The sequence below is a fragment of the Chamaea fasciata genome, unplaced genomic scaffold (genome assembly GCF_029207755.1).
Source record: "Chamaea fasciata isolate MVZ Bird 193981 ecotype frontalis unplaced genomic scaffold, bChaFas1.0.hap1 SCAF_2, whole genome shotgun sequence".
NCBI classification, from domain to species: Eukaryota; Metazoa; Chordata; class Aves; order Passeriformes; family Sylviidae; genus Chamaea; species Chamaea fasciata.
In genome coordinates, this window is record NW_027094087.1 from 67,108,708 (window position 1) to 67,133,955 (window position 25,248).

The 25,248-nt window shown below is 35.8% G+C and overlaps 1 protein-coding gene across 16 annotated transcripts in view; it reads right to left on the bottom strand.

Annotated features, from left to right (window-relative positions):
• The window catches only part of MYCBP2 (MYC binding protein 2), a 173,712-nt gene that overhangs the window by 18,568 nt on the left and 129,896 nt on the right, over positions 1-25,248 (bottom strand). For 14 of the 16 annotated variants that reach the window (XM_066176316.1, XM_066176328.1, XM_066176313.1 and 11 more), the window contains 13 exons: positions 24,561-24,686; positions 21,030-21,191; positions 9,860-11,503; positions 8,798-8,967; positions 8,162-8,406; positions 7,326-7,493; positions 5,482-5,639; positions 4,866-5,065; positions 4,439-4,588; positions 3,095-3,255; positions 2,348-2,504; positions 1,515-1,739; positions 847-912 (listed from right to left, as the gene is read on the bottom strand). In XM_066176316.1, coding sequence (XP_066032413.1) covers positions 847-912; positions 1,515-1,739; positions 2,348-2,504; positions 3,095-3,255; positions 4,439-4,588; positions 4,866-5,065; positions 5,482-5,639; positions 7,326-7,493; positions 8,162-8,406; positions 8,798-8,967; positions 9,860-11,503; positions 21,030-21,191; positions 24,561-24,686 — 3,632 coding nt within the window. The remainder of the gene's footprint in view (positions 1-846; positions 913-1,514; positions 1,740-2,347; positions 2,505-3,094; positions 3,256-4,438; positions 4,589-4,865; positions 5,066-5,481; positions 5,640-7,325; positions 7,494-8,161; positions 8,407-8,797; positions 8,968-9,859; positions 11,504-21,029; positions 21,192-24,560; positions 24,687-25,248) is intronic. The other 2 variants (XM_066176318.1, XM_066176319.1) reach the window with 1 other exon arrangement.

Genomic DNA, 25,248 nt, shown 5'->3' on the forward strand with positions numbered 1-25,248 from the left:
TATCATTAGATATATTATCTCATCTCTATTCACACAAACCCCTGCCAAAGAAATTGTTATTCTCTGGAAGTCAGGATTTGCTACCCTTCCCAAGACAAGCAGTACTTAACTGTAAAAAAGGGAGATGCACTGTATCAAATTAGGTTTATTTTAAAATAAGTACTGTTAAAAAAAAAAAGCTATATGAAATCACGTATTTCATATGAAACTGCAATGTCACTACTGGAAACCAAGCACTGATTGGGTGTGGTGCCTCCCATCACTACTCAGAGAAACCCAAGCCCTGAGCCAAGTGAGCCCTCTCTCCTATCCATGGGCTCATTTATTATCAAGCTAATATTTGTTCTTTCCCATTTCTATATTAATTCTCTGTGTCTGCATGGAACTGTACTGCAGCAGACAAGGGGAACTTCTCTTTTTAATACCATGAGACAGGATACAGTATGTGGGTGTGCTGGAAGGTAAAAAGCTGCTGCAAAAGTGTCAGAGCAAAGAGGGAGCAAAGCTGAATCAGTCCCTGCCTGTGTTATGTGAGTGCTTTTTGGAAACCCTCTATAGCTGAAAGGATAAGTTTCCATATAGTAATTAAAACTAAATTAATCTAAGGAATATCTTCATAACCCTGTTCTGTTTCAGTAGAAGAATAAAGGCTTGATCAGTAGTCAGTATACATAGCTGAATTCTGTCATTAATAATACAGCATTTTCCAAGGCTTAGTATGATGTCTGATATTTGCTAAGTAATTTATCTACCATAAGAAATGGAAACTATTTGCTCAAAAAAATCTCTGGTATGTGCACAAAGAAATGACAGCAATTTTTCTATATCAACTGTTAAAATGTTTACCTGCTTTATTCTACAGAGATCTTCTACTGCCTTGCCAGTTAGGAAGGTCATGGAAGTCACTTTGTTCTGCAACAAACAAGCAAAATAAGAATTAAACACTTCAACTTAGACAGCTCTGACTACTACTTCTGTATTAGCAGAGTACATACATAAATGAGAAAAATTGCTTCATTACAAAAAAATGCCCATCATCTAAAGCAAGGACAAAGAATTCCAAAATAGAGCTCTCTAACACAGTCTATTCTTTGTATTAAAAGCTGTAGTTGAAATACAGATATATATGTAACATTGCTGTACAGATCAATAATAAAAATGTAGAAAGTCTAGAAAATTTGGATTTTATGAGAGCTCCTTATTTCAGTGCTTCTGTAGAAACCATGAGCAAGAAAAGTAACTTAAAATAATTAAATGATTGAAAATGCATCTGAAATAGAAAATGACACTAAGTTTCCCAGTTTCAGTTTTAATGTAACTGCAAAGTCAGGCAGACTGGTCTGATTATAACAGTTTCTGCTTTCTAAATCACAGGACTTGGAAACTTTATTTTGAAATGTGAATTTCTGAATTAGAATTATCAACTGACAAAGAAAACAGCACTCCTCGATTGATAAACACATACAGCTCGGACTATGCACCTTCAATGAGAGGCAGTTTTATTTTCCTCTTACCCCGAGATCTCTGGAATTGTCTACATGAACACAAACGTAACGTGCATTAATTCCTTTTACACAGTTAATTGTGATATTTTTGGTTTTGTTTTTGTCCTCATCTCCTGACTCCCAGAACGTTTCTGTAGACCCGTCTGTTAAACTACCAATCATGGCAGGTCGGCTCGATGTTTTAATGTCAACAATGCTGGTTAGGTCTTTCAGACAAACTACTATACACAGTTCCTGTGAAAACAAATGGAAATTTTTAAAATACTTGAGAGCAAGCCCAAATACAGGCATGATTTACAATTTTTAAAACAACACAAGACATTTCTGTTTTGACGAATGTGCTTGCCAAGAAATTTGTCCTTTATTGATTGAAATTATTCAGTCCTTTAAACTAAAGGACACATTAATAGCTAAGAGCTGAATATATTAGCGAATGCCTAAATGTATATTAGTAAATGGAAGAAAACACTTTAAAAATATTAAACAGAAGTATTATTCATGCCCCTTGGAATAACAGAAGGAAAACGATGTAAGCAAAGAAGAACTAGAAGTACACAACATTTAAAAAGTTAACCAACTCCATGACATTCCCCAAAAAATTCACTTGCAAACAAGCACTGCTCCAAAATTCAGGTTTGAGTGATAGACAGGCTAAGAGTCAATATTTCAACCTAAAGCTAAATACGAGAGCCTAAACAGCAGGGACAAGATCCCAAACTGAGATATGTTCAAGGAAATATGACATTTCAACAAGGAATCTTTTTATTTAAAGAGAACCATCATCGGAAGTACAGACTGTTCACAAATGATCTCTGCTTCTGAGCCAGAGCTGTAATACTTGCCTGATTCATGACTTCAAAACCAGACTGAACGCTGATACTGAAACTCTCTTCACTATCTCCATCATCAGATTTAGACAAAATATTGTTGATATGATGAAAAACATTGCTCTGGTGCAGGAACTGGTGATCAGATTGTTTGAATTTAAGACTCCAGCACCTGAAAACACATTAAGTTGACTTTGAAATTTTGAATGTTGGCAAAAGACATAACTTACCCATGAAACTATTAATTACATTTTTACTTCTCGAAGTATTTTCTATAAACATTTAACTTCAAATTTTGCAGGATCTGAAGTGTTTCCAGTGTACCATTTTGAAGAAAGCAGTAGAACTTTAATAGTAAATGCAACCATTATTATTAATTTTGTGTCTTTGAGACAAATGCATAGGAAAAAATCTCCAAGTTTAAAGATACTATCCAGGTGACAGATTTCTGAGCAAAGGGTACTACACTACCATGCACATACATGCAGATCCTACCCCATTATTCTGTAAGATGTTTTCTTTTTCATAGTGGACACAGTACAGAATTCAAAAGAAAGTACTTTTCTCTCTACAAAGTCTTTTATACCATTATTTATATGTATAAACACCTAAGCGTCTTCTATGTAACTTTTCTCTAGTGGTAAGGATAGATGTGCTCCTTCACAGACAAAGTTTTCAAGCATCCTATTTACATTGCAAAATCTTTTAACCTGGCACTCAAGAACATTTCCAGCCTTTTCAAGAATTTTGATTTGTGCTTACCTTAAGGCCATTTGCTGTAATGCACTACCACTGGGAAGAGACATCATAAGATCAGAGATTGTCTGAAGAAGGCGATGAAAAGTGTGGGGTAAGGGGTGAGCAGCTTCCCCAGCAATCACTATATCCGACAGAGGGTGTTCACACACTCGTGTGTCTTTTTCCTACAGAGCAAAGGAATTTGTTACTAACAGACTTTCTGAGACAAAAGGCTAAGTTAACAAAAACATTTCTGCTATTTAAGAGTAACTGCAACAATCTTACAATGAATGTGAACTTGACACAGTTCCTGGCAGAGAATTTGAGAGTTTTTACAATAAATTACACATGAGCCTCAAATGGGGAATTTGGGAAGTATATTGTATAGTGTCACATCTTTCTCATGATTTAAAGATGTGAAGCATTACACTGCAATAATTTGAAAACAAAAAAACCAAACCAGAAATAAATAACATATTCCAGCAGTTGAAACCAACTTTATCTGAGCAGCAAAATCCAGCCATAGCAAACTTGATAACTAAGCTAATATTATCAGCTGCTGCATTTCATTAGAGCTGTGAAAATAATAACTCTTAGTTAAGATGTGTCAGTGTCAGAAAAGCAGTGTACCAGGTTACACTGCTGAAAAGACTAATTTCAGAACAACTAATTTCAAAACTGGATTAGATTTGAAGTGATAAAGATTATCCTGACTTACTGACAGCACTAGCATAATTTTTTTTAGCTATTCATTGTGGACATGATAATGTTTGAAATCAGAGCTAAATCTAGAAGAGGTTGTATGAACATATCTTTTGGAAGACATGTTAGACGATACCATTTTGCACGCTACGTTTTCAGAACTATACATTTTTCTTAAATCACTAAATTAAGTATACTTAGTGCACATTTAATTACTTATTTAATTATTTATACATATACATATACACAGCAGTACATAAATTAACTATGCACTGTTATAATTAACTATGGACTTTTCTTAGAATACTGAAAGTCACAGTAAACCAAACCACAAAGCTTCTCTAAAAAATATTTTCTCTTCTCTCTTGTTGCAAGGCAAAGGAGAAATAGGAAGCAAATGGTTATTTTTTAAAAATGGATTAGCAATGAGCTTGTGGTTTTTTTGCTTTCTTATTTCCCATGAATACTAAAAAATAATGCTTTAGAAGACCTCGTGATTCATCAGCACATAGGAAGTGATGATCAAGAAGAAAAACTAATCTATGTCTACAATATGAATTCAACTACAATTTAAGGTTTTGTTTCACAGAGGGATGATTAAGGATTGTTTTTTTTCACATGGAAGTATTTTTAATTTGCCTACAAAATCAGCAGAACCTCACTTACTTGTTCTGCATTTTCTTTGTTTGATTTATTTTCTTCATCCTCTTCTTCTTCAGGCTCTACAGGTGCAGGAGTCAGGGAAGCCACAAAATGCCATAAGATATCATGAAGAGAAGTTGTTTGAATGACATTACAAAGAAGCCAGTTGAAGGCCTAAAACAAATTACATACAAGGTGTTATCAACTGGTTAAGCAAACCGGGAGCAAAACCATTTCCAAAAGCATTTATGTAAGGAGGTGCACTGATGATTTGGACAAGCAAATAATAATGCAAAGGTCTTCAAGTAAGACATTATTGCTCTGTAGCTAAAACAGTTTATTAAAATGACAACTATATTACAGGGAACATAGCATAATCTTAAAAAAATTCCAAGACAGAATTTATGACCACCTTATTTTAATCATACAAGAGCCATCAGGACATAAATACCTCCATGGCAAAGACTCGGCAAGCAGATTTCCGTAAGGCTTGTTTCATTGCTATTTCAAGTCCTTCCAGATCATGATGCTGGATTACAAATGCCAATACTGGCCACTGGAAATTTCTCTCTCCTTTGGAAAGAGAGCTGTGGGCGGAGATTAACCGAGAAAGTTCAGGAGATGGATGTCTCAGGAGAGAGGACCCCACTTCTATTCAAAAGCATAAAAATATGCATACATTAGATTCCTTGTGCATTTCAATTTTATAGCCACAGTAAAAATGAGAAACAATAAAGCACTTTCAGAATTGATTTTTTTTTCTGAGACAAAACTGCATTAAAAAAACAATATGGAAAAATGATGCTTCAACTGAGAATGAAAACACCACCTTTACTTTTAAATCAGGCACAGAAGATTCACCACAAATTTTAGAATTACAGTAAATCCTAATCCAATTTTAGGCTAATTCTGTGCCAATTAGCAAAAACCTAATGTTTACTATTATTTTGTTTTGTAACTAAAACGTCACTACATGTATTTATAAAAAATATATTTGTCTACAGTTTCCAAGAAGAACTGCAAATCCTCGAATCATTCTCCCCTGCTTCTGATGGCTGTGCTCTTACCCGCATCTCCACTGTTGACTCGTCTCCTGGGGATTGCCTTGACACGTGCTGGCAAAATCGAGTGCTGTTTGTCATATTCTGATGCAACAACTGAATATGATCTTTGAAAGACTGTGCGCTTTGCAAGATCTGTATCTGTGATTGGACTGGTTTCCAAACTACGAAGAAATCAATGAAGTAATACACCCATTAACAAATATATGGAGTACATCTGAATTATACACCAATAATTAATAAGGATACATGCATTTCATAATCACAATGTTACTACTGCATGAAACTGTCTTATGTACCTAATAACTGTTTAAATGCTGGAAAAGAAGGAGCATGTATTAGAATTACACATGGTGAAAAAGCATGCAAGTGCTTTATAAACAAATGTAATGATGGACATGGTGAGTTCCAAGAATTTAGGTATTTCTTTTAGAGGGATACAAACACTGAGATCATGCCTAAATTGAAGTTTCAGACCAAACTTCTCCTGAGAATGCATGTGAAAACATCTATGAAGTGAATTTTTAATATGCAAGCCAACTGAAATTTGGAACTTTATGTAAAGTAATAGATTCTAACATCAACAGCCTTAAAGTCAAACTTCAATTGCTACGGCTATACCTCTGACATGTTTTACTCCTTACCTTCAGTGGACTTCTTACAGTCTGCAGAAGGACTCCCAGCTTATGCTGTCCCTATAGGCCTCAGGAGACCATGGTGTCCACAGTTTTAATAAAGGAATATACCAATACGATGCACTCTTAAGGAGTTTTGTTAGAAAAGTTCTATTTCTGAAAAGACTACATTATAGATTGTAGTATTCCAATAAACTATTTGTGCAGTCAGTATGAAATACAACAAATTGAAATAAAAACAGATTAAAAGCAAATTTTCTCTTCATTACATCCTCACTATAATATGAGGAATCACTGACATCTGAAAACACTGAGCATCTAAGTAGATTCTGGACTATTATTAATAGTAAGAGCCATTTTTCTCCCCTGGTGAAACAAAAATTTTTATACTTCCTTGAATTAGATAACAGTAAAATTAGCGAGACAAGAAAGTGGCTTAACCTGGCAGAAACCATCTAGCACTCTTGGTCCTAGAGAGCACTGTCATTCCTTCAGTGATATTTATATGTCTCACAGAACAAAGCAGCAACATCTGCTTTGAAAAGTGTAAGGTAATGAAATTTCCTGCTGTTCAAACTTCCTTTCAGAACTAAATCCTGAAAGGAGAACAATGGCTACTTCCTTTCAAGAAGGTCATTAATCTGCACTCAAAGAGTTGTGGTAAAGAACAGATATACAGTCAAAAAAACTGCTACATTTTCAAGGAGTTTGCAACAGTTACAGTATTTGGATTATTGATCTTTAGATCACTTCTTCAAGTTCTGTAGATTCTGCAATATTTTTCTCTATGGGGAAATAAGCAGGCAGGAAGTAAAGGCTATGGATAAATTTCTCTGTACGCTAAGAGTGCTTATCATCAGAAGAAATAGTTTTTTTGTATCTGAGATGTAAACCCAGGATCTTTCTAAAGAGAAGTAATTGGTTTGAAGTACAGTAAAAAGTTTCAGTTCTGATTTGTATATTCCTTGCATATTTACATATCCAAACATATTCCACTGCTAACCGTTGAAAATACACCTGATATGCTATGATTCACTGAAAATTTCCTAACTACAGCTTCATAACCTTTTGGCTTTTATGCTGACATTGCAGAGACTGATCTGATACTTCAGCTCCTTAGCTGCAGCAATGTTTTCCTTTTTTTTTATTTTTTTAAATAATGTTATGCTACTGCTTTAACATTTGTATGTAGTTCCTGGAATTACAAGGAAGTACCTTGGGGGCATAGATTTCATGTTACTCTCTGGCTCTTCGAAGACATTAGGGCTTGCGTCTGGAGTAACAGAGATGTATGGCGCAGGTACTGAAGTTGAGCGCAAGTATCTCATCTCGTCCTGGAAGAGGTTGTCATCCTGGTACCCAACAAAATTTTCATGATGGTGCCTACATCAAATGAGATTTTAAAATAAGGATTAAAGACTAAAAATTGCTGAAACACACACGTACACAAAAGTTATTTGCCAATACAATTTGTAAGCCAGCGCTATTCATTTACACTTCACCTATTAATGCTTTTAAGCTGGTTGCGACTTTAAAGTGTTCATGGAAGATACACTGGCATTCTCAACTAACACGTAGTGGGGATCACCCTTTTCTATCTTCTATTATTTTCATCAGGTATTTCCAGAATGTAGTTTAGGTCCAAACATCTACCCAACATAAACATGAGACACTACAGTGAAATTTACTTAGAATTACCAAGTAAGCACAAGTCTTCTGGTTTCCTTTTTACTATTTTTAACTGTGAAGAGAAAAAAGTAGCACATGTCTGCTACTAAGTTAAACTCCTTGGGATATTTGGAATTCTTTGGACAGAAACTGAACTGTTATAAAATATTTAGCATCTGAAAGCTACTTAGGGCATATTTGACTCTAGGAGAAAATACAGTCTAAAAAATTGAATAAGATCATGGATCAAAACAGAAGAAAAAAACATCACAAAGAGTTAGGAATATGTCTTTCTCTATGTAAGTTTTAGTTTAGTTTACATACACATTTTTATCCAATAATCTACACAGATGAGTGTATATTCATACACTTCCTCTAATTACCTTGCTAATGTCTGTAGATAGAGACATGGCATCTTAATGGGAAAGTCTTCAGAAATTCCTTCTTTGAGACTGGGAAGTTGAGATTGGAATGCTTTTGCAGGGTTATAACAGAGGATACTGGGTTCAGCAGCACTACTCAGTGACAGCAAATACAGTGCATTGGCTTTAATCACTTGATGAGCTTCCATAGTTGGCAAGGCACGAGGTGTCTTAACTTGCATTGGTTTTCTCCTAGATTGTTTAATCTAGATAAATTTAAATAAGGCATAATTAGATTCACCACAGGAAAATCTGACAACCTAGCTCATAATACAGTTGCTTAATTCTACCTGCCGTAAAATACCTTCTATGACAAAACGCATGTCTATTATTTTCCTACCTTTGCAAACATTTAAGGAACAGCTGATAGTTTTGACATTTGCCTCAGGATTAATTTTGCATTCAAAAAGTTTCAAAAAGTTTAGTTTAAAAAATGAAGTCAAATTAGCATTGTTAACATGAACATATTTGCATACTTTAAGCAAGATTTTGAAATTAATCCTTGAAGGCCAGTGCAAGAAAAACACCTTTGTACTATTCCCATTAAAAACACAGCACTATTAAGCAGACAAAGTTAAACACGTGAGCAGAAAATACCTTCTCTCTTGCTGCTGCTTGCTTTTCACGGAGATACTTTTCCCTGCACCGATCGCACACCAAATACCACGTGCTCCCTCCAATGCCACCATCGCCACAATTCCCAGCCCATCCTCCACAGAAGTGCCCAATGCTGTTGTAACCTTGGCCACCTGCGTAGCGGCCACAACCTGCATTAGGGAAAGGTGAGAACAAGTTGTTTCAAAAGCAGGATTCTTATTCTGTTGCTCATTGCTGTAGAAGAGGGATGAAGAGGAAAGGAAGATGCTTGTCTTTTTCTGGCCTAAATTTCTGCTTTTCTGTATGTCTGAACTGGTTACAAAACAAGGGTCTTGTCCATATGCCCCACCAGTGTCCAAAGAATACAAATGCACTGTAGTTCTCAAGTTTTTATAAAGAACTTGTCCAAAGCATGAACAGCTCCCTAGTCAAACAGCTAAGTTATGGTAAGATCAGTATTATAAGTTAGCCAACAATATCTGTGATTTAACAAACATAAAAATCTTGCCTCCTAGCTAACAAAGCTTAAGAGGGAATGCAGGATATTCTTTTGCCGACTGGAGTTTCTCAGAAAGATTCAGGACTTTACACACACAGAGCTAAAAAAAAGTACATACCAAGAAGTACATCAAAAATATTAAGTCACTGACACCTAGTACTGACAGACCAGACAGAAGTTTTCTACTCTTGACAGCAGAAAAGTAAAAGGAAACTTCTGTCAATATAGACCCTAACCAACCCATCTCATTTTTTTTTCAGTTTTTTCAGCAGAGTTTCAAATCCTCCAGTGTAAAACATGGCATATTTCTGAAGAGCTACTGCAAAGTCAGAGCATTATTCTGACCTTGTTTCAAACAACTTTGAAACTTTAGATCCATAACTACTTAAAATTAACTATACACAAAGATGTGTAAATAATCTGTATGCAAGTGTAACTTTTAGTTTAGTGTATATAACAGAAAGGATGGCTTGACATATTTTTGTAACAGCAACTAACACCCAAACATGTGTGTGAAATATACTTCATGGACGGACATGGGAATGAAAAATATTGAGTCTTACCTGGATGAGCTTGTCTCATGTGGTAAGTCACTGGATATGGATGGGACTCTCCACACAGCTCGCAGATGGTGTCTTTTTCAGGTCCTCCCACTGCAAGCTGGGCCATCTCACCAAAAAGATTTCCCCTTGGCCTAGCCTCAACCTTTTCTTTTTTCTTTTTCTCCTTTTTGGCTTTCTTGTTATCTTTGTCACTTTCCTTCTTCTTTAACACTGCACAAGAACCAGGACTTGGAAAAATCATGTTTTGGGAAGCTGCTTTAATAGTCGCTAAAGAAATGTCTTCCCAGAAAGCTACTAAGTGCTGCAGCGTTAATGGAAGAGGAGACTTGGATTTCATTGTGTGATGACTAGATGTTTCAAAGGAGGTAGTTTCAGTTTTTCCATCCTCACACTTTTCATGCAGAGGTGGTTCTTTTAACATTGAGAGGACTTTGTTTTTATTGATGCTACCCATTTTAGATATATCTGGTCCATGAGGTGAGATGTTGAACATGTTAAGAGCAGATGATATTTCCAATGAATGTCTATTTTTCAACTTAGTTTCTTTTTCCTCTGCTGGTTGTTGAGTAAGACTGCTTCGTATAGGTGCATGCTCTTTGGACAGTTCTGGATTAAACTTCAAAAAGGATGAGCATGCCATGGCATCATGAACTATTCCTTCATGCCAAAGAAATGCAGCAAATACGGCTCGAGCACATTCAGCAACAGAAGGTGACATTGCTTGCTTGGCAGGCTCTATGGGCTTTGATCCATCCCCTTTGAAAAGGAAGTTGGATTTTTCCTTTTTGGGTCTAGTGTGCCTGCCAGCACATTTACGGCTCACTTTTGGAGATGCTCTCATGTCTTGCTCATCCTTCAGTGGTGCTTTTCCAATGCTGAAATGAACTTTATTAGAAGCATCATCCAGACTTCTGAATTCGGTATTGTCTTCACAGGTGGTATCTGTAATGCTGTCAGTCTTTAAAGTACTCGAAGTACAGACTTCAACTACCTCACTGTGAAGATTTTCTTGTACGACATGAGGGGAAGGAGCTCTATTTTCAGTTTCTGGTGCAGTTTTTCCATCTTTTGCAATAATTTTTGGTTTGGGTGAAGTGGACCTCCCCCTTAAGGGTTCTGTTAGTGGCACTTTCTTTTTGCGAAGGGTGTCTGGATCTAACGTGTAAGAATCTGATTTGGAGCGTTCTCGAGGAGGATCAAGCTTTGTTTTTACAGGGGATGAAGCTTTCTGAGGTAGAGTTTTGTCATGGGGTGATGAGGATCGTGGAGAACTAGCACCAGATCTAATGCCTGTAAGTGTCTTTGTCTTTGGAGAAGACGATCGGGTTCCTGGCCCTGGAGATTCAGCTCTCAGACCAGGAGTTGTTCTTCCATCAGTTTTTAGTGTCTGCAAAGTGTTGTGATTTGGTGACAAGGATCTGCTGTGCGAGTCTGACCGCAGCTTTGCAGCATCTGATTTCAGCATCAGACACTCGCTGGCTGACAAGCCATCGGTATTTCTGGGTTTCTTCTGCTCGGCAGCAGCTCTGTTCATCCGCACATCCAGCTTGGGTGACCTGCAGTCGGCTCTGTGCTTTGATGACATGTCTGATTTTCCTGCTGGAGAAATGGGGCGAGCAGCTCCTGTGAAATTCATTCGGTCACCTGTGTAATATTTCATAATTGAATTGTTACATGTTGACAGTGACACCTTTAATAGTCCAAAACAAGGACTAAAGACCTGAACACAAGATAAAGATCAAACACATGCTTCTGTTCACATCAAAATGAAAGGAAACATGAAGGGATCTTTTTCCCCCTAGAATATTTTTGATACATTTCTTTGCCCAAAGATACACAGAAACAAGTGTTAGGAAGTTTCTACAGAGAAAACACTACTATAGAGGTATCAAAAGGCACAGTTCACTCTTTCTACAAATCGCTAGTAAAAGAAGCACAATTTACATCCTTAGGTAAAATTCCAGGAGTTAACTAAGTTTACCACAGTTGCAACAGAAACCAGGAACTATTTATGTATTTCAACGCGTGACAGGCTGACTGCAACATGAGACTTGCATAGAGATCAAATGTATTGCCAGATTTATTTTCTATAATGCTCAAAAGTCAGGAATTGTAGGAAGTAAACACTGTCAGTAAGGCAAACTGGGCAAGAGGCTTGCAAATACGATCAAAACTACTCAAATTGATAATCTATGGAATCTACTTTTTAAAGTCCACAGTCTACCCAATGTTCTGCTACCGAAACACTTTAACTCCCCCTCCAAAACACACTTTTTCAAATGCTAAGTTAAATGGCTAAGTCTGGTCTATGACGTCCTCAACCCTGATGAACTAATTTATTATTCCTATGCACACTGACGTTGTACACATATTAATCTACAGAGCTGTAAGACTGTAAGAGCTGTAAGAACTACAGGTAGCTTAGTGAAAGTACATACAAAACAAGTATATGCAGAAAGTAGCTTATTAAGGCAATCTGCTTCTGATACCTCTGTGAACCAAGTCTCTCTTGTAGAATTGTATTTTTAAAATTAATCCAAGCAACATGGGAATTACTGGCAAGCAATGCAGCAGTTAATACAGCTATCTCTCCATAAACCCTTACACTGCAAAATCTTGAATGCAGAGTTAAATCCTTTTGATTTGAATGGGCTTTCATTAGTCAAACATAAGAAGTGTTTCCCGAGTAAGGCCTGCAGAATTAGGACACAGTATTTAGGAATATTTTACTTTTCTAGATATGAAAGGGTTATTTGCACTTGTCTGGGCATATTTTTTGGAAAGCAAATATTTGTTAAAAAATGAAGGTTCAATTAATGAGAGAATATTTGCAAATTTAAGCCTTGATTTCTAATGGGAACAGGATAGACAGCCACCTTTTATCAAGTACCTTCAGTATTAGAAGATGTGAAATCAGTGTCTACTTTCTTATGCATTATGGGATCTGAAGTAACTTCATGCAGTTCTCAATCACCAACCCATATCCCTGCTCTAGAAAATATATAGATGCAATTTTTTCCTACTATTATCTCTCACAGTATTAAAAAAACAACCAAAAAACCAAGAAAGATTTTGAGCAAAATTTAGCAACCAAGATGCTTCCTCAGGTCATAAAAAATTATTTATTTGCTATTTCCATATTTAAATATATCTTACAATAAAATTAACAACAACAGGAAAAAGTGAAGGTAATGAATTATATTTGAGTATTTAACAAGCCTGAAAGTCAGGGTACTCTCCTGCCTTCCCAAGACATGGCAGAGGTTCATACTTTTCTGAGCAGAGAAGAAATATTGTGCCTATATTCACGAATAATACATTATGTGTAAGCAGTGGACTATAATGTGACTATCTCAAGTATTTATCATCCTAGCCAATTTTGAGAGTCTAATCCGTCTTTATTTTTACAAGTTCTATAATTGCTCTTCACTTGGAGGGGGGAGGTGGAATAGGAAGGCAAGAAATAACATAGTACATTGTGATTTATAAAATGATTGTTCTTGTTAAAAGAAAAAAAAAAGTTTCAGAAATATCAGTTCAAGCATTTCAACCATTCCAGCTTAGTCATTCACCAGTTTTACTGATGAGCTATTTTGAGATGCTTATTTTGTGACTGATAAATTCTGAAATGCAAATTGGAATTACTTTTATACACATTTTTCCCGGTCTGCCAGATGAGAAAATACTTTAGATTGAAACTTTTACAGAATGCCTCATAAAAGAGGGGGGGAAAAAAAAAGTGAAATATGACAATCATTTTAGAGGACACAGAACACTTCAAGCCACACAGCAAAGTATCAAATTTAAAGTACATACATGATTAGCAAATAGAAATGAGGAAAACATTCCAGAGTAAAACTGCTTATGAAAGGTATAGCCTAACAATGGCTTCCAAAAATGAAAGTATTTTGTTTTTTAAAAGAACAAAGGTTTGGATTTGCATATATAAATAATCCTAAGTAGCATTCAAGAGTATCAGCACAAAAAGAAAAATCTAAATGAAAAACCACATAAAATAGCAAGCTGCTTTGTCTGTAAGCAAGCAAAAAAAAAAAAAATTCCCAGATTTTATTTCCTGTTTCTTCTTATATACTTCTTTTGCCTATTGTTTGAAAACAGACTAGGAGTCACTTTCCATTTTACAAAGCAGAGACAGCTAGATTGTGTATCTTGGAGCTGCTGCAACTCAGGAAGGCAACAATCAATGATTACATCAGATGAGCTCCCAACAAATACCAAACTTGAACATACGCTTTCAAAACATTATTTTATTACAGGAATGAAATGAAAATGAATGGAAGGAGAAAACCAGCAACCAAACAAACCCAAAACATTAGGCAGGTAAAAATATCTGAATAACCTTGCTATGTTGGCATGCATACCCACCCTTCAGTTTGTGAGAGAGAGATGAAATAGCAGAGGCAGGCCCAGCTACATCACTAGTTTTGTAAATACGCTCACGAGAAGCAAGGCAGCAGGATGGAGTTTCTACAGTGGAAAACAGTTGCACAGAAGCAGCACAGATTCAATGGAAAAGCAGCAAAGATAAAAACAAGCATTTCAAATGATATGCATCTTCTTTGTTATGTATTCTGAATTCAGTGTTTAGATTCCTACACTAGTTTTAAATGACAGACAGTAGTTTGTAGTGGAACGTAGTAGATCGGCTTCCTTGATCTAAAAATGCTGCAATTCCAATATTAGTTTCTAGGCTATAAAAATGTAATATATGGGGGCTAGTCAATGAGATTTATGGTTTATCATAAACATCAGCAGTGTCTAGTTTTGAACTGAACCTGTGTTTGAAATGTTAACATTTCATCTGTAAATTCAGAAATTAATTATTTATAGCTTCAATATAGCTTTCCAGATGATCAATTTACACACTCTTTCACAGAAATTAGAGAACATTTAATTTGTGTTGGAGTCTTGGTTATCACTGTAACGGATGAAAAAAATGTTAAACGTGTCAAAACTCTCCATTTTCAAAAGGGGTTGCATCTCAATAATGTAATGTTTTGATGAACTTCACTTATGTAATGATGAGTTCCTCAAAACAAGAGACATAACTAGCAGTAGATTAGTGTCAACAGTGCATGAAAAAAAATTGTATCAGCTCTTAAAATAATTTTTTGCGATATATATCTATCTTATAATTTTGACTGAAGAAAAATTGCGATGTCATTCATGACGACTTAAGTAGAGTCTACTGACACTAAATCTGTTAGAAGTACAGCTCCACAAAAATGAAACTTGGAGAAAAATAATAGGACTTTTTGTTTCAGTCTATCATTTTATTTTTCTGGTTTTTTCTATCTTTTCCTGGTTTTAATTCTAATTCCTCTTCTCTCCTTTGGAAAAAAAGAAAAGTAAAATTCTTACTGAAGTAATAATTGTTAAGAGAATGTGTATGTTAGGAGACACTCTGTTTTAGATATACCCTTTTATACAAATGGAGTAAGGTAGCTGTACTGGAAACAAGTAATTTCAATTCCTACACTATTGAAGACATCCTTTTGTTCTGGTAATACATTTATTAACTCGTACATATCAACTTACCAAGACTGCTATCTTATGCAACAAGCTATGGTTCTAGAAACTCTACAAGGAGAAGGTGTTCATACATTTGAAGTAAGAATTTAATTCTTTCACAAAAGAAACTAATCCTTAATTTCTCAACACTGTATTAACACAGATTTAACTCTAGTATTACCTACTTTTGATACCTACAAATGATTTGGAGAGATCCAATAATAACTATATAGCTTCTGAGTAACAGGATGTCACTGTCAATTTTTAAAGGGGAAAGGCAAACAAACATTAGGAGCACAAAACAGCAGTAGCAGCAAACCTAAAAATGCCAATTTGATACACTAGCATCCCACTAAATTAATAATTAAAGGAAAACCTTTACAAAATCCACTTTCATGAACGCACATTTATACTTCATTCTTTCACTTGGTGTCTGAGAATACATACATTTTGTAATGTTGTAATATAGAGCTGAATGATGCACTACTATTATAAAATCATTTCAAGGGGACGGTGGGTCCAGGAGTATGACAATCTATGTATATCCAGGATAACTGGACAGCCTCAGCGATCAACATTTTGATCAGGACTCCCTCTTTCTGAAACATCCTCAAAGACTATGAAGACTGGAAATACAAGGCAGCAAGGCATGTTCATGAGCCATTCGCATGTATCAGTGTGCCTTTAGTCATGCTCTTTCCTTCAACATGGAAATAGCTCCAGCTTGAAAAGATACCCAATATGGAGACGTAAGAAGCAATTCAATTTCTATGGCAGGATACAGTATTTTAACAGCTGTGTCTACTTCCTCTGAGGAAACCCAGGAAGCACGACATACCACTAAACTGGTTCATGTAAGCCTTCATTAAACAAACTCTGTAACAATAACATAAAATGTCACTGGAAAATGGAGTTAAGTTCACGTTTCTTCTGAAATGCCACAGCTTTCCTGCATCATGATGAAGGAAAGCACTGACCTGCCTTTTCTGTGCTGCCTAAGCAATGGATGTCTCTTAGATAAAACCATGTATTCTTCTTTCACTAACTTTTATTGACGTGGAAACTACAATACAGCTGTTAGCTGAATTTCCTCAAGCAGTCAATGTATCTTTTTTCACCTCCTGAAAATGCCAAATGTCATACTGACAGTAGGACTAGGACTTTTTTAGACATTATTTTTCCACTAATAAAATAATGCACTGAAGTAAAAAAAATGCTTGAATATTGTAAAAGAAAAAAGTTATTTAGTATGGTTAAAGTAGGTGTATGAGTGAATGAATTGAAGCAAAAGCTGAAATATGGTATCATGAGAAAAATATTAGCAAAATTCTTTATCAGTGGTGTGGTTTGGAACATCAACACGAGCCACGAGTTTATTAACTGAAAGAAGCGTTCCTGTGCTGGGAAGGTGGATTTAAAAAAAATAAAATTCTTTGCTTTTCTAATTTGCAACTACAACTTTTGAAGATGTGATATGAGGAAATTAGTTCTGAAAAAACACCTGACACTTCATCCTCTTCCTCCAGCTTTTACCATACCAGTCCCCCAGGGATGGTTTTGGATTGACCTGGCCAAATGCACGTTTCATAGGTACCCTTGCCTATAGAACCTGAAAAGTCTAGATTATGAGACCATTTAATTTAGCCCAAATTTTCAAGAATGATGCCTTGGCAACGTGCACCATCTGAAAAAACAATTAGACCACTTGTCATTGGTTTAACTGATGATTAAGTCATACACAGAAGAGATCACCATGCCTGGTTGAAAAGATTCTCTCCCTTCATTTTACTGAAATACTACCAAGAAGCACATGTTATGTGCTCCACATGTGTGATGGTCTTTTGTGCCCCCTCTACAATTTTAGAAAATGCCAAGAGAAGCACTGTGGTTCTAAATCACCAGCACCTAGATGGGAAAGGAACAAAACCAAGAAGAAACTGTTGGCACAATACTGAAGGGATGCATCAAGGAACTCCTGACAAGAATGGCAGGAGCTAATAATGGATGGTTGGACTGCAGCTCTGCAGCATGGACTGGAAAGGAAGCAGCCTGACAGGACACTGTATTAAACAGCAATTCAGCACTGCAGCTTCTGCCTGACCAGGAAGCAGTACCTACCTCATGCAAGCTGCCAGGGCTGCACTGGAAGATGGTTAACATACCAGAAGTCATGGAGGTCCAAAGTTTTTTAGCCAAGAAATCCACTCCTCATTTGCTGTATCAACTCAGGTGTGAGGACACATGGCATAAAGGTCTAACACTGGTGACTGCAGTCTCACACTTCCCTCCTTAACTTCAGAGCTCAACAGGTGATCATCCAATTTCGGTAACTGATGCTGGACAGCATGCCAAGATCCTGTTACCCACACTTGCCACATCTAAGGAGATTTATGACCTAGCACATATTGCTGAAGGTTGAGAAACAAGATCTTCCATGACCCTCTAGGCTTCCACACTTCCCCTACACTCAGAACTCAAACAGAAATTTGAGTCTTCCATGCTTTTAACAAAGTTCATTGACAAATAAATCAAGCAACCAGTAATAATCTTGTGACTATGGGACTTTGCAGTCACAAGCAAATCTGTTACTGATGATCTTACAAGCTTCTCAGAAGCAAGCATAAGCAGACTGGAGCAATTACAGCCTGTTTTGGTCAAATATCCAAGAAAGAAACACACATAAACTTGGGATCTTAATGGAAAAAAATTCTTGCTAAGGCTCCAAGTCAATATAGATATTCTTGTACTCCGGGTAGGTTCTGCCAGCTCTTCTACCTTTTCTGAACTTTTAGTTGCATATAAGACAGACAAAGAATTAAAACAAATAGCAAGAGTACCTTAATTTTGTCTGTTGCTGCGAAAAAGAAAACAATCTCTAGTATAACTATGTCTGAAAACTAGCTAAGGAATTAAGCAGGACAGAACCATCAGCCCTTCACAGAACTCTAGCAAGTAACACAAAACTGAGTAAAAGTGTTTCCCTTTTTTTTTTCCCTAATATCCCTTCTGCAACGAATTCTTTGATAAAACACAGAGCCCTGTTTTTACTTATTTATGATGTGAAGGGAGTAACAGAGACACTTTTTAATTCTTCAAGAATCATATGTCAGGAGGTAACTGTCCCAAACTGTAGTATTTCTGGAAAAAAAAACACCAAAAAACCCCAAAAACAACAAAAACCAAAAACCAGACACTGTGTTGAAGGACAAAAAGTTTCTTCCTTCTTATGTGAATTTGCAAACCAAACCTCAAGGACAGAAAAATCTCCTGAAAACCCACTTACCTACAAACACCTCTAAGGAAAACTATCATCTGTCACCAGCACAAAGTATGTTTATATCAGATCAAGATTTTTCTTCTTATTATAAAAATCTAAATCAAGGAAATAATTCTAGAGGGCATTCAGCAGGATCCTAGCTTTCCTCAGAATTATGCTTTCAAACCAAAATTCTCCCCAGGGGTAGAGATATCTGAGGAAGAACAGAAAACGTAAATATCAGACTGAACTATTTAGGCTGACTTGCAATCAAGATTGGTATTTATATATAACCTCTGCAGACTGGGAAATCTAGGCTGGCACAACTTCTTTCAACTATTAGACTATCACTAGTCTATTTAATATAACAGCATATTGACTATAAACATTCATTTTAATTTTAAAATCTAACTTTACTGCAGGAAGAACTTAAGGATGGAGCACATAACTGGAAATGAAAACTAAGCACATCTAAGGCAATTCTACTGACCTGCTATGGACTCTTAAGATACATTGTTTAATGGATTTAACTTTTAATTACACATTTGGTAACAGGAGGCTATAAAGTGATTTAGAAATAATGAACTAAAATTCCATACTTAAAATTAGTTTCTGTTACAGTTCTAATATAACTGCACAAAACTATTAGATGAACAAGTATATGGATGTAGTCTTACAGGCATCTCTGACATATGCTGAATTTGGATGAACTTGCAAATGGAGGATGAACAAGTTTGTGAAAGTCTAAGGAAGTTTAAACAGGAAATCTTCTCCCATATTATTCTTAAATTTTCTGAAAACAAAAATATTAATATTTCTCTCCTTTATGAATAATTCATATTATCTGCATCAAACCTGACACTGGATAATAAACTGCTTAAAAAAAAAAGTCCTTGAATCAAATCACAGTCAGTGCACCAGTACATCAGTTCAGGGTGACAATTTTTGCCCTTCTGGAAGGGCAAATAATCAAACTGGTTCAGACCTTATACTAAGCTAAGATCACAAATTTGAAAAAAATTTCTAGTTTCATCGTGTTTTTATTTGGTAGACCACCAGTGCTCCTCCCGCCACCTGACAAATAAGAAAAAAAAAAAAAAAAAAAAGGCTTCCATTTGAATTGGATCCTTATGAAAACACAAAACATGGATGTAGCTTACTGAATACAGTTTATCTGCACAGCTTGGACAGAGAAATCCATTTAGCAAGATCTTGTTGGGCAGTCAAAAATGATGCATTTGTTTTCATACAACATACGTCTAAATGCTAAAGAACAAATCATCTGAATTTGAAATAAGACAATTAGGGTTATTTTTGAAGCAAAGCTGAGTAACTGATTTTACCTCTCTGAAGAACAGAAGAAAAACCTAAAAGTGATGGAAACGCATAAATATTTGACAAATTCTTAATGAAGGTGTGCTGATGCCACTGGCAATCACCTGTTTTATCTGAGTAGAGTTTGAAATATTCTGCTTTCAGGATGTCGGTGTTAAGTCCAGCAAAACTACAGAAGATCCCTGTCAAAATATTTCTGAAAGTCCTTGTAAAAGCAAATTAGAAATCTTATTATTAAAAATCTTATTGTCAAAGTCAAGTAGAAATCTTAATCTAGTTCTCACGTGAAGGACTTCATGGTCAGTTCAATAAGCTGAGCCGGAGAGATGCAGGACTGCATATACACAGACATTGAACTGACTGATGGGGTCCCACAGGAAAGAGCTGAGGCACCTCAGAGACAGTTTGTGGGAGACAGGGATAAACTAGTATTCCTGTGACCTGTGCTCTAACTGTTCTTCATGTAAGAGAGAAATCAGTGCAGTATCAGCTATCTGTCATGAATGTTGAGCTTCTTGTTTTCATTAATCAAAACAGTTTTCTGTCCTCCCATCAGTAATCAGGTTAGCTGGTATTCACCTCAACGAGCAAATTTTCATTACCATGCCAATCCCATGACCATCCAACAGAAAAGAAACGAAACATTTCGTATGAGTAGTGCCAAGTTATTCCCACTGTCCAGCTACATCCCTAAAGTTAGGAGCAATGACAAAAATAGAAATATAGCAAGTAAGAAAAGTTAATAGCTATATACTTACTGCAGTGCATTTTTGATGTTAAAAGAATTATCAACATTTTGTACTACACGAAATATTTACCTTAAGTTACACATACAAACCAAAAATACTGTCGATAAAAAAATTAAAGTTGAACAAGTATACTTCTTTGGGAGCATTACCTCACATGCTTCTGAATCATGAAAAACTTAAAAAAACAAAACCAGAAAGGTGCACCGTGGGATGATTAGTAGCTGGTAAGCAACTGAGAACAGCAATGTCAAAGCTGCAGAAAATGGACTGATGAGGCAGGTAAGGCTGACAAACTTACTCTGAAGCTGTGGCTGAGGCTGCTGGAAGGAAAGGGGCTGTCCGAACACAAATGGACTGTGGACAAGGGAAGAGGGAGGTTTTGCAGCTTGATCAAAGATGGAAGGAGCTGGGAGATTTGGCCGTGACTGAATGGAATTCAGTATGGCACTCAGTTGGTCACCTGCAGTGGGCAAAACAGTCAAAACTACAACCTGTTACCTGTCATTCTCCAGAAAGGCAGAGTAAAATGGTACTCAAAGTTTAAATGATGATAATAGAGAAAGCTCTTAAATCTCATTTAGCCACATACAACTCTGGTTGTGGCTAAACATAAAAATCTCACTCCATGCATGGCAATAAAACTACTGCTTTTAAGGATCATGGATATTACCGCAATTATTTTAAACATTTCAAAATAGAGATTTATATTTGCCTTGCTAAAAAATGAAGAGCAGCCAAAGAAAAAAAACAGAAATCCCTAGCATTTACAATAATACACACATGCAACAGTACATGCAGAAAAAACATTAGAAAAACTGATGAGAAGGGAAAGCTAACACATAATTAGGGTTTGGCAAATGTATTTCTGTGCCAATGCTTTGGTAAATATTTGCTCATTTTTGCAAATATTTTAAAAAGTATTCTGTCACACTGTTTTTCGAGGTCAGATTGAAGGTAATTTTAAAAATCCGTAAGTACCACTTAAGAATGGAACTGGTTTTCTGAAGAACTACCTATATTTGCTGAGAGGCTAAGAAAGGCCTTCAACAAACTAGCATGTTAAAAACAAGAGTTTTAATTTCTGAATGCCAATTTTCAAAAAACTCAATGTGAGCATTAGAAATACATGACGCCTCAGTAAAAGTCCACACCATGTTGTAACTTGAAGTATACTTAGTAATATGAGGTAGGAGGCACAAAATTTGAGACAATCTCAGATTTGAACCATCACTAGACAAATCCTAACAATATCACTTTATTCTGCAAATTTCTATAATTTTGACAGCACTGTAGAAAACCTACTAAAATTTTTTAGCAGCTAACACAAACTTTACAACATTTTTGGATTATTATCAATTGTCTTTTTAAGGAATTAGAAAAAGACCAGCAGATGTATCACACCCAGTATTACCTAAGAACTCTAAGTTAAACTTATTTTCTTGATATTTTGGGTTAAAAAATAAGAAGAGAAAAATACCAGAAGATAACTGGAATGCCTTTCTAAATAATCATCTACAGGAATCAAAGAATCAATTTTATTTCCCTGTTTTGGAAGTAGCATACCTAAAAACTACTGGAATCTGTACTTCAGTAGCAATCATTCCTACCTTAAAAACCTAGAAGTGATTGAACAACCTGGTCTAAAAGGGTTTGAACTCAAGTGATCCCTAAGGTCCCTTCCAACACCAGCCATTCTGTGATTTACATGTCTGACAGACTATTATTCTTAAATGCAACGTGCCTAATTCCAAAAATGAGTAAGGATTTTAAAGGGAAGAATATCTGAGAAGATGTTCAAAGTCATCTGCCCACAGCACAATCAAATATGGAGGTGGGTAGAGCCAATCATGAGAAATATTAAAAAACTGCCTGTAACATAGAAAGCTGGAAGAGAGAAGACACAGCTAAATCAGATTCTTTGTGGGAATCAGATTCTTCTTTCTTGCAGGTAATACTGTAAACCTAAAATTAGCAGCTTTACAGTAGGAAACTGTTACCTACTGTAAAACTACACACCTGTTATGGGGATCTTTACATTTCACCAGTCATTTTGAAACAGTCTCGGATGGGACTGAATTTTCATCAAAACTATGACATTCCTATAGAATTACTTTTAACAAACAAGCCCCTCCAAAAGAAGTGCTTCCTTCAGGAATTCCCCTAAGAGATCATGCCTGTACCTTCCATATTTTTTTTTTTTTGCCCCCACAAAAACTCAAAGCTTCTTAGACCTGAGAAGACAGAAAGACTGCATATAAAGTAAAGGTACAGCTGAAGAATTCTGTTTTTGGGAATGTAAGACAATTATTCTTTCAATGTAGCTTCCCACAACTCTCCATCCTTGGGGAATTCAGAAGGAAATACAATACACAGACTGAATGAAGTAATGTAGCTGAGTTGCTCATTCATACTAAACATCATAGCTTGAGGCTATGTTAAACATTGAGAAAACAATGCATACAAAACAGAATGGAATTCAATGCCAGGAGTAGCTTCCAAACATTTTGTAGCTCTATTATCCCAAAACACCACCTTAGAAACTGCTTAAGATATAGTAAAGAGTAAATCACAATCAGAAATCAGGATGCCAGTTAACACAGCATATTTATCTTTGGACAACATAGAAGAAAAAAATTGTTGTCTTAATATGTTTCTGCAGAAAAAAGAACAGATAATATTTCTGCACTGTTACACAACTGACATTGAAGATAAACTGTAATACTGCCTCACATCTTAGATACTTCCACTTTTGTGATTCCACCATTACTCTGAAACGCGTATGGATGAACTGGGAAAAAAAAGGGTTAACGGCCCTATACAACAAAACGAAAATGCTTCAACTTATCCAGCCTTGGTCCAAAAAAAGGGTTTCCTATAACAATGCATGGACAAGTATGAACCACTTTCTACACAGTAAACCACTGTAAAATGATATAAAACTACTTCATGCTGTGACATTAACAGACTCGACTATTTAGGAATAATTATTTTCCTAATCTTCTCTCCTTTAAAATAAATTTTATGTTATTTTATTTAGGATACCATGAAGAAATAAATGCTGGTGCTAAAAACCACATAGCACACCTTAGGCCCCTATTTGTAGTGACATAGACTACAGCAATATAAAAATACAATGACAGAGCTCCATGTTTCAGGAATATTTCTCAAGAACTTCTGCCTCAAGGAAAGTCCTTTCTGTATTATTAAATCTGCCAGAATTAACCAAGAAATGAACAGAAGTCATGCAGACTGAGTTTATTTTGATGGCTTTTATGTATGTGACAGCAAAATAAACCATGATGAAAAGAAACAATTATTTTATATCAGCAAAAGGAAGTAGATTTTATTTCCCAGCAGTTGTAACTGGTATCCATATAATTGAAAGGTAATTTCAGTTTTAAAACTTCTGTTTTTAATTTCACAGCAAATTTTAAATGGCATGTTTTATCTTGTCAATCCATTAAAGGCACTTAAAAATTGTCAAGATAGATCAGAAATGTTTCTGGAATTTTAAAAACATGTGCTTTCTAAATCAAATAGTTTTCTAATCTTGTTTTACATGTATTTTTCTTTTCAGCATTTCAGTCTTGTGCCTACCACTGCAGAAATTCACAACTAAATTCCAAATCTTCATTGATCCTTTTTATACAGAATACTTAGACTGAGTAAAACTAAAGCAGAGAACAAAGCAGTTTTAACACTTTGCAATTCATTATACTATTGCTTTGGAGACGACCTGTGGTGCCTAACAAAGCAGAAAATGAGTAATAAAATATAAGCAAAGTTGAGATAAATATGGTTTTTAAAAAATGTGAGTGTAAAAACATACCTTTGTTATTTCCAAGGCCATAATCAAACCCTTGTCCGTTACTACAGCTTGTCCCCTTACTGAAAGCTTGTATTGAAAAAGGACTTGGGGGAGGAGTCTGCACATTTTGATCTAGAAGGACTTGCTCTGTAAAAAAACCACATCACTTCCGAGTTAGACCTCTTAGTAACAGATTTACATTAGAAAGATGAGTCACAAAGCAAGAGAGTGATATTTATTTCCACCGATAGCACTCTTCCTCTTGACTAAATTCTCTCCAAAAAACCCCACATCAGTTCTTCAGAACTTATACTCTAAAATATAAAAACAGATGACTTAATACCATGTAGACTGTTTTTTGTTTGACCGAGTTGCTGCCACCTATGCCATTATTTGACACTTTTTTTTTCCAGTAGCATCATTCAGCAACTGTTAAAATCCCTTTGACAAAGCAAGGTGAAGAAAGGATAGTTTTCAGAGTGGCAAACTCAGAGCCAATAAACATTTAATTGTGGCTACCCCAATAGTTCATGGGAGACAAGGTATTTTCTCCTGACAGATTTATTTGTATCTGTAAATGAGCACTATCATTTTGCTTTCTGTACGACACTAAAGCAACCTGCAATCCAAACCAACCTGGAGTATTTCATAATATTCAAAACTACAGTAGAATTAAAATAAATGAGACAGTATCCACTTGACTATTTAG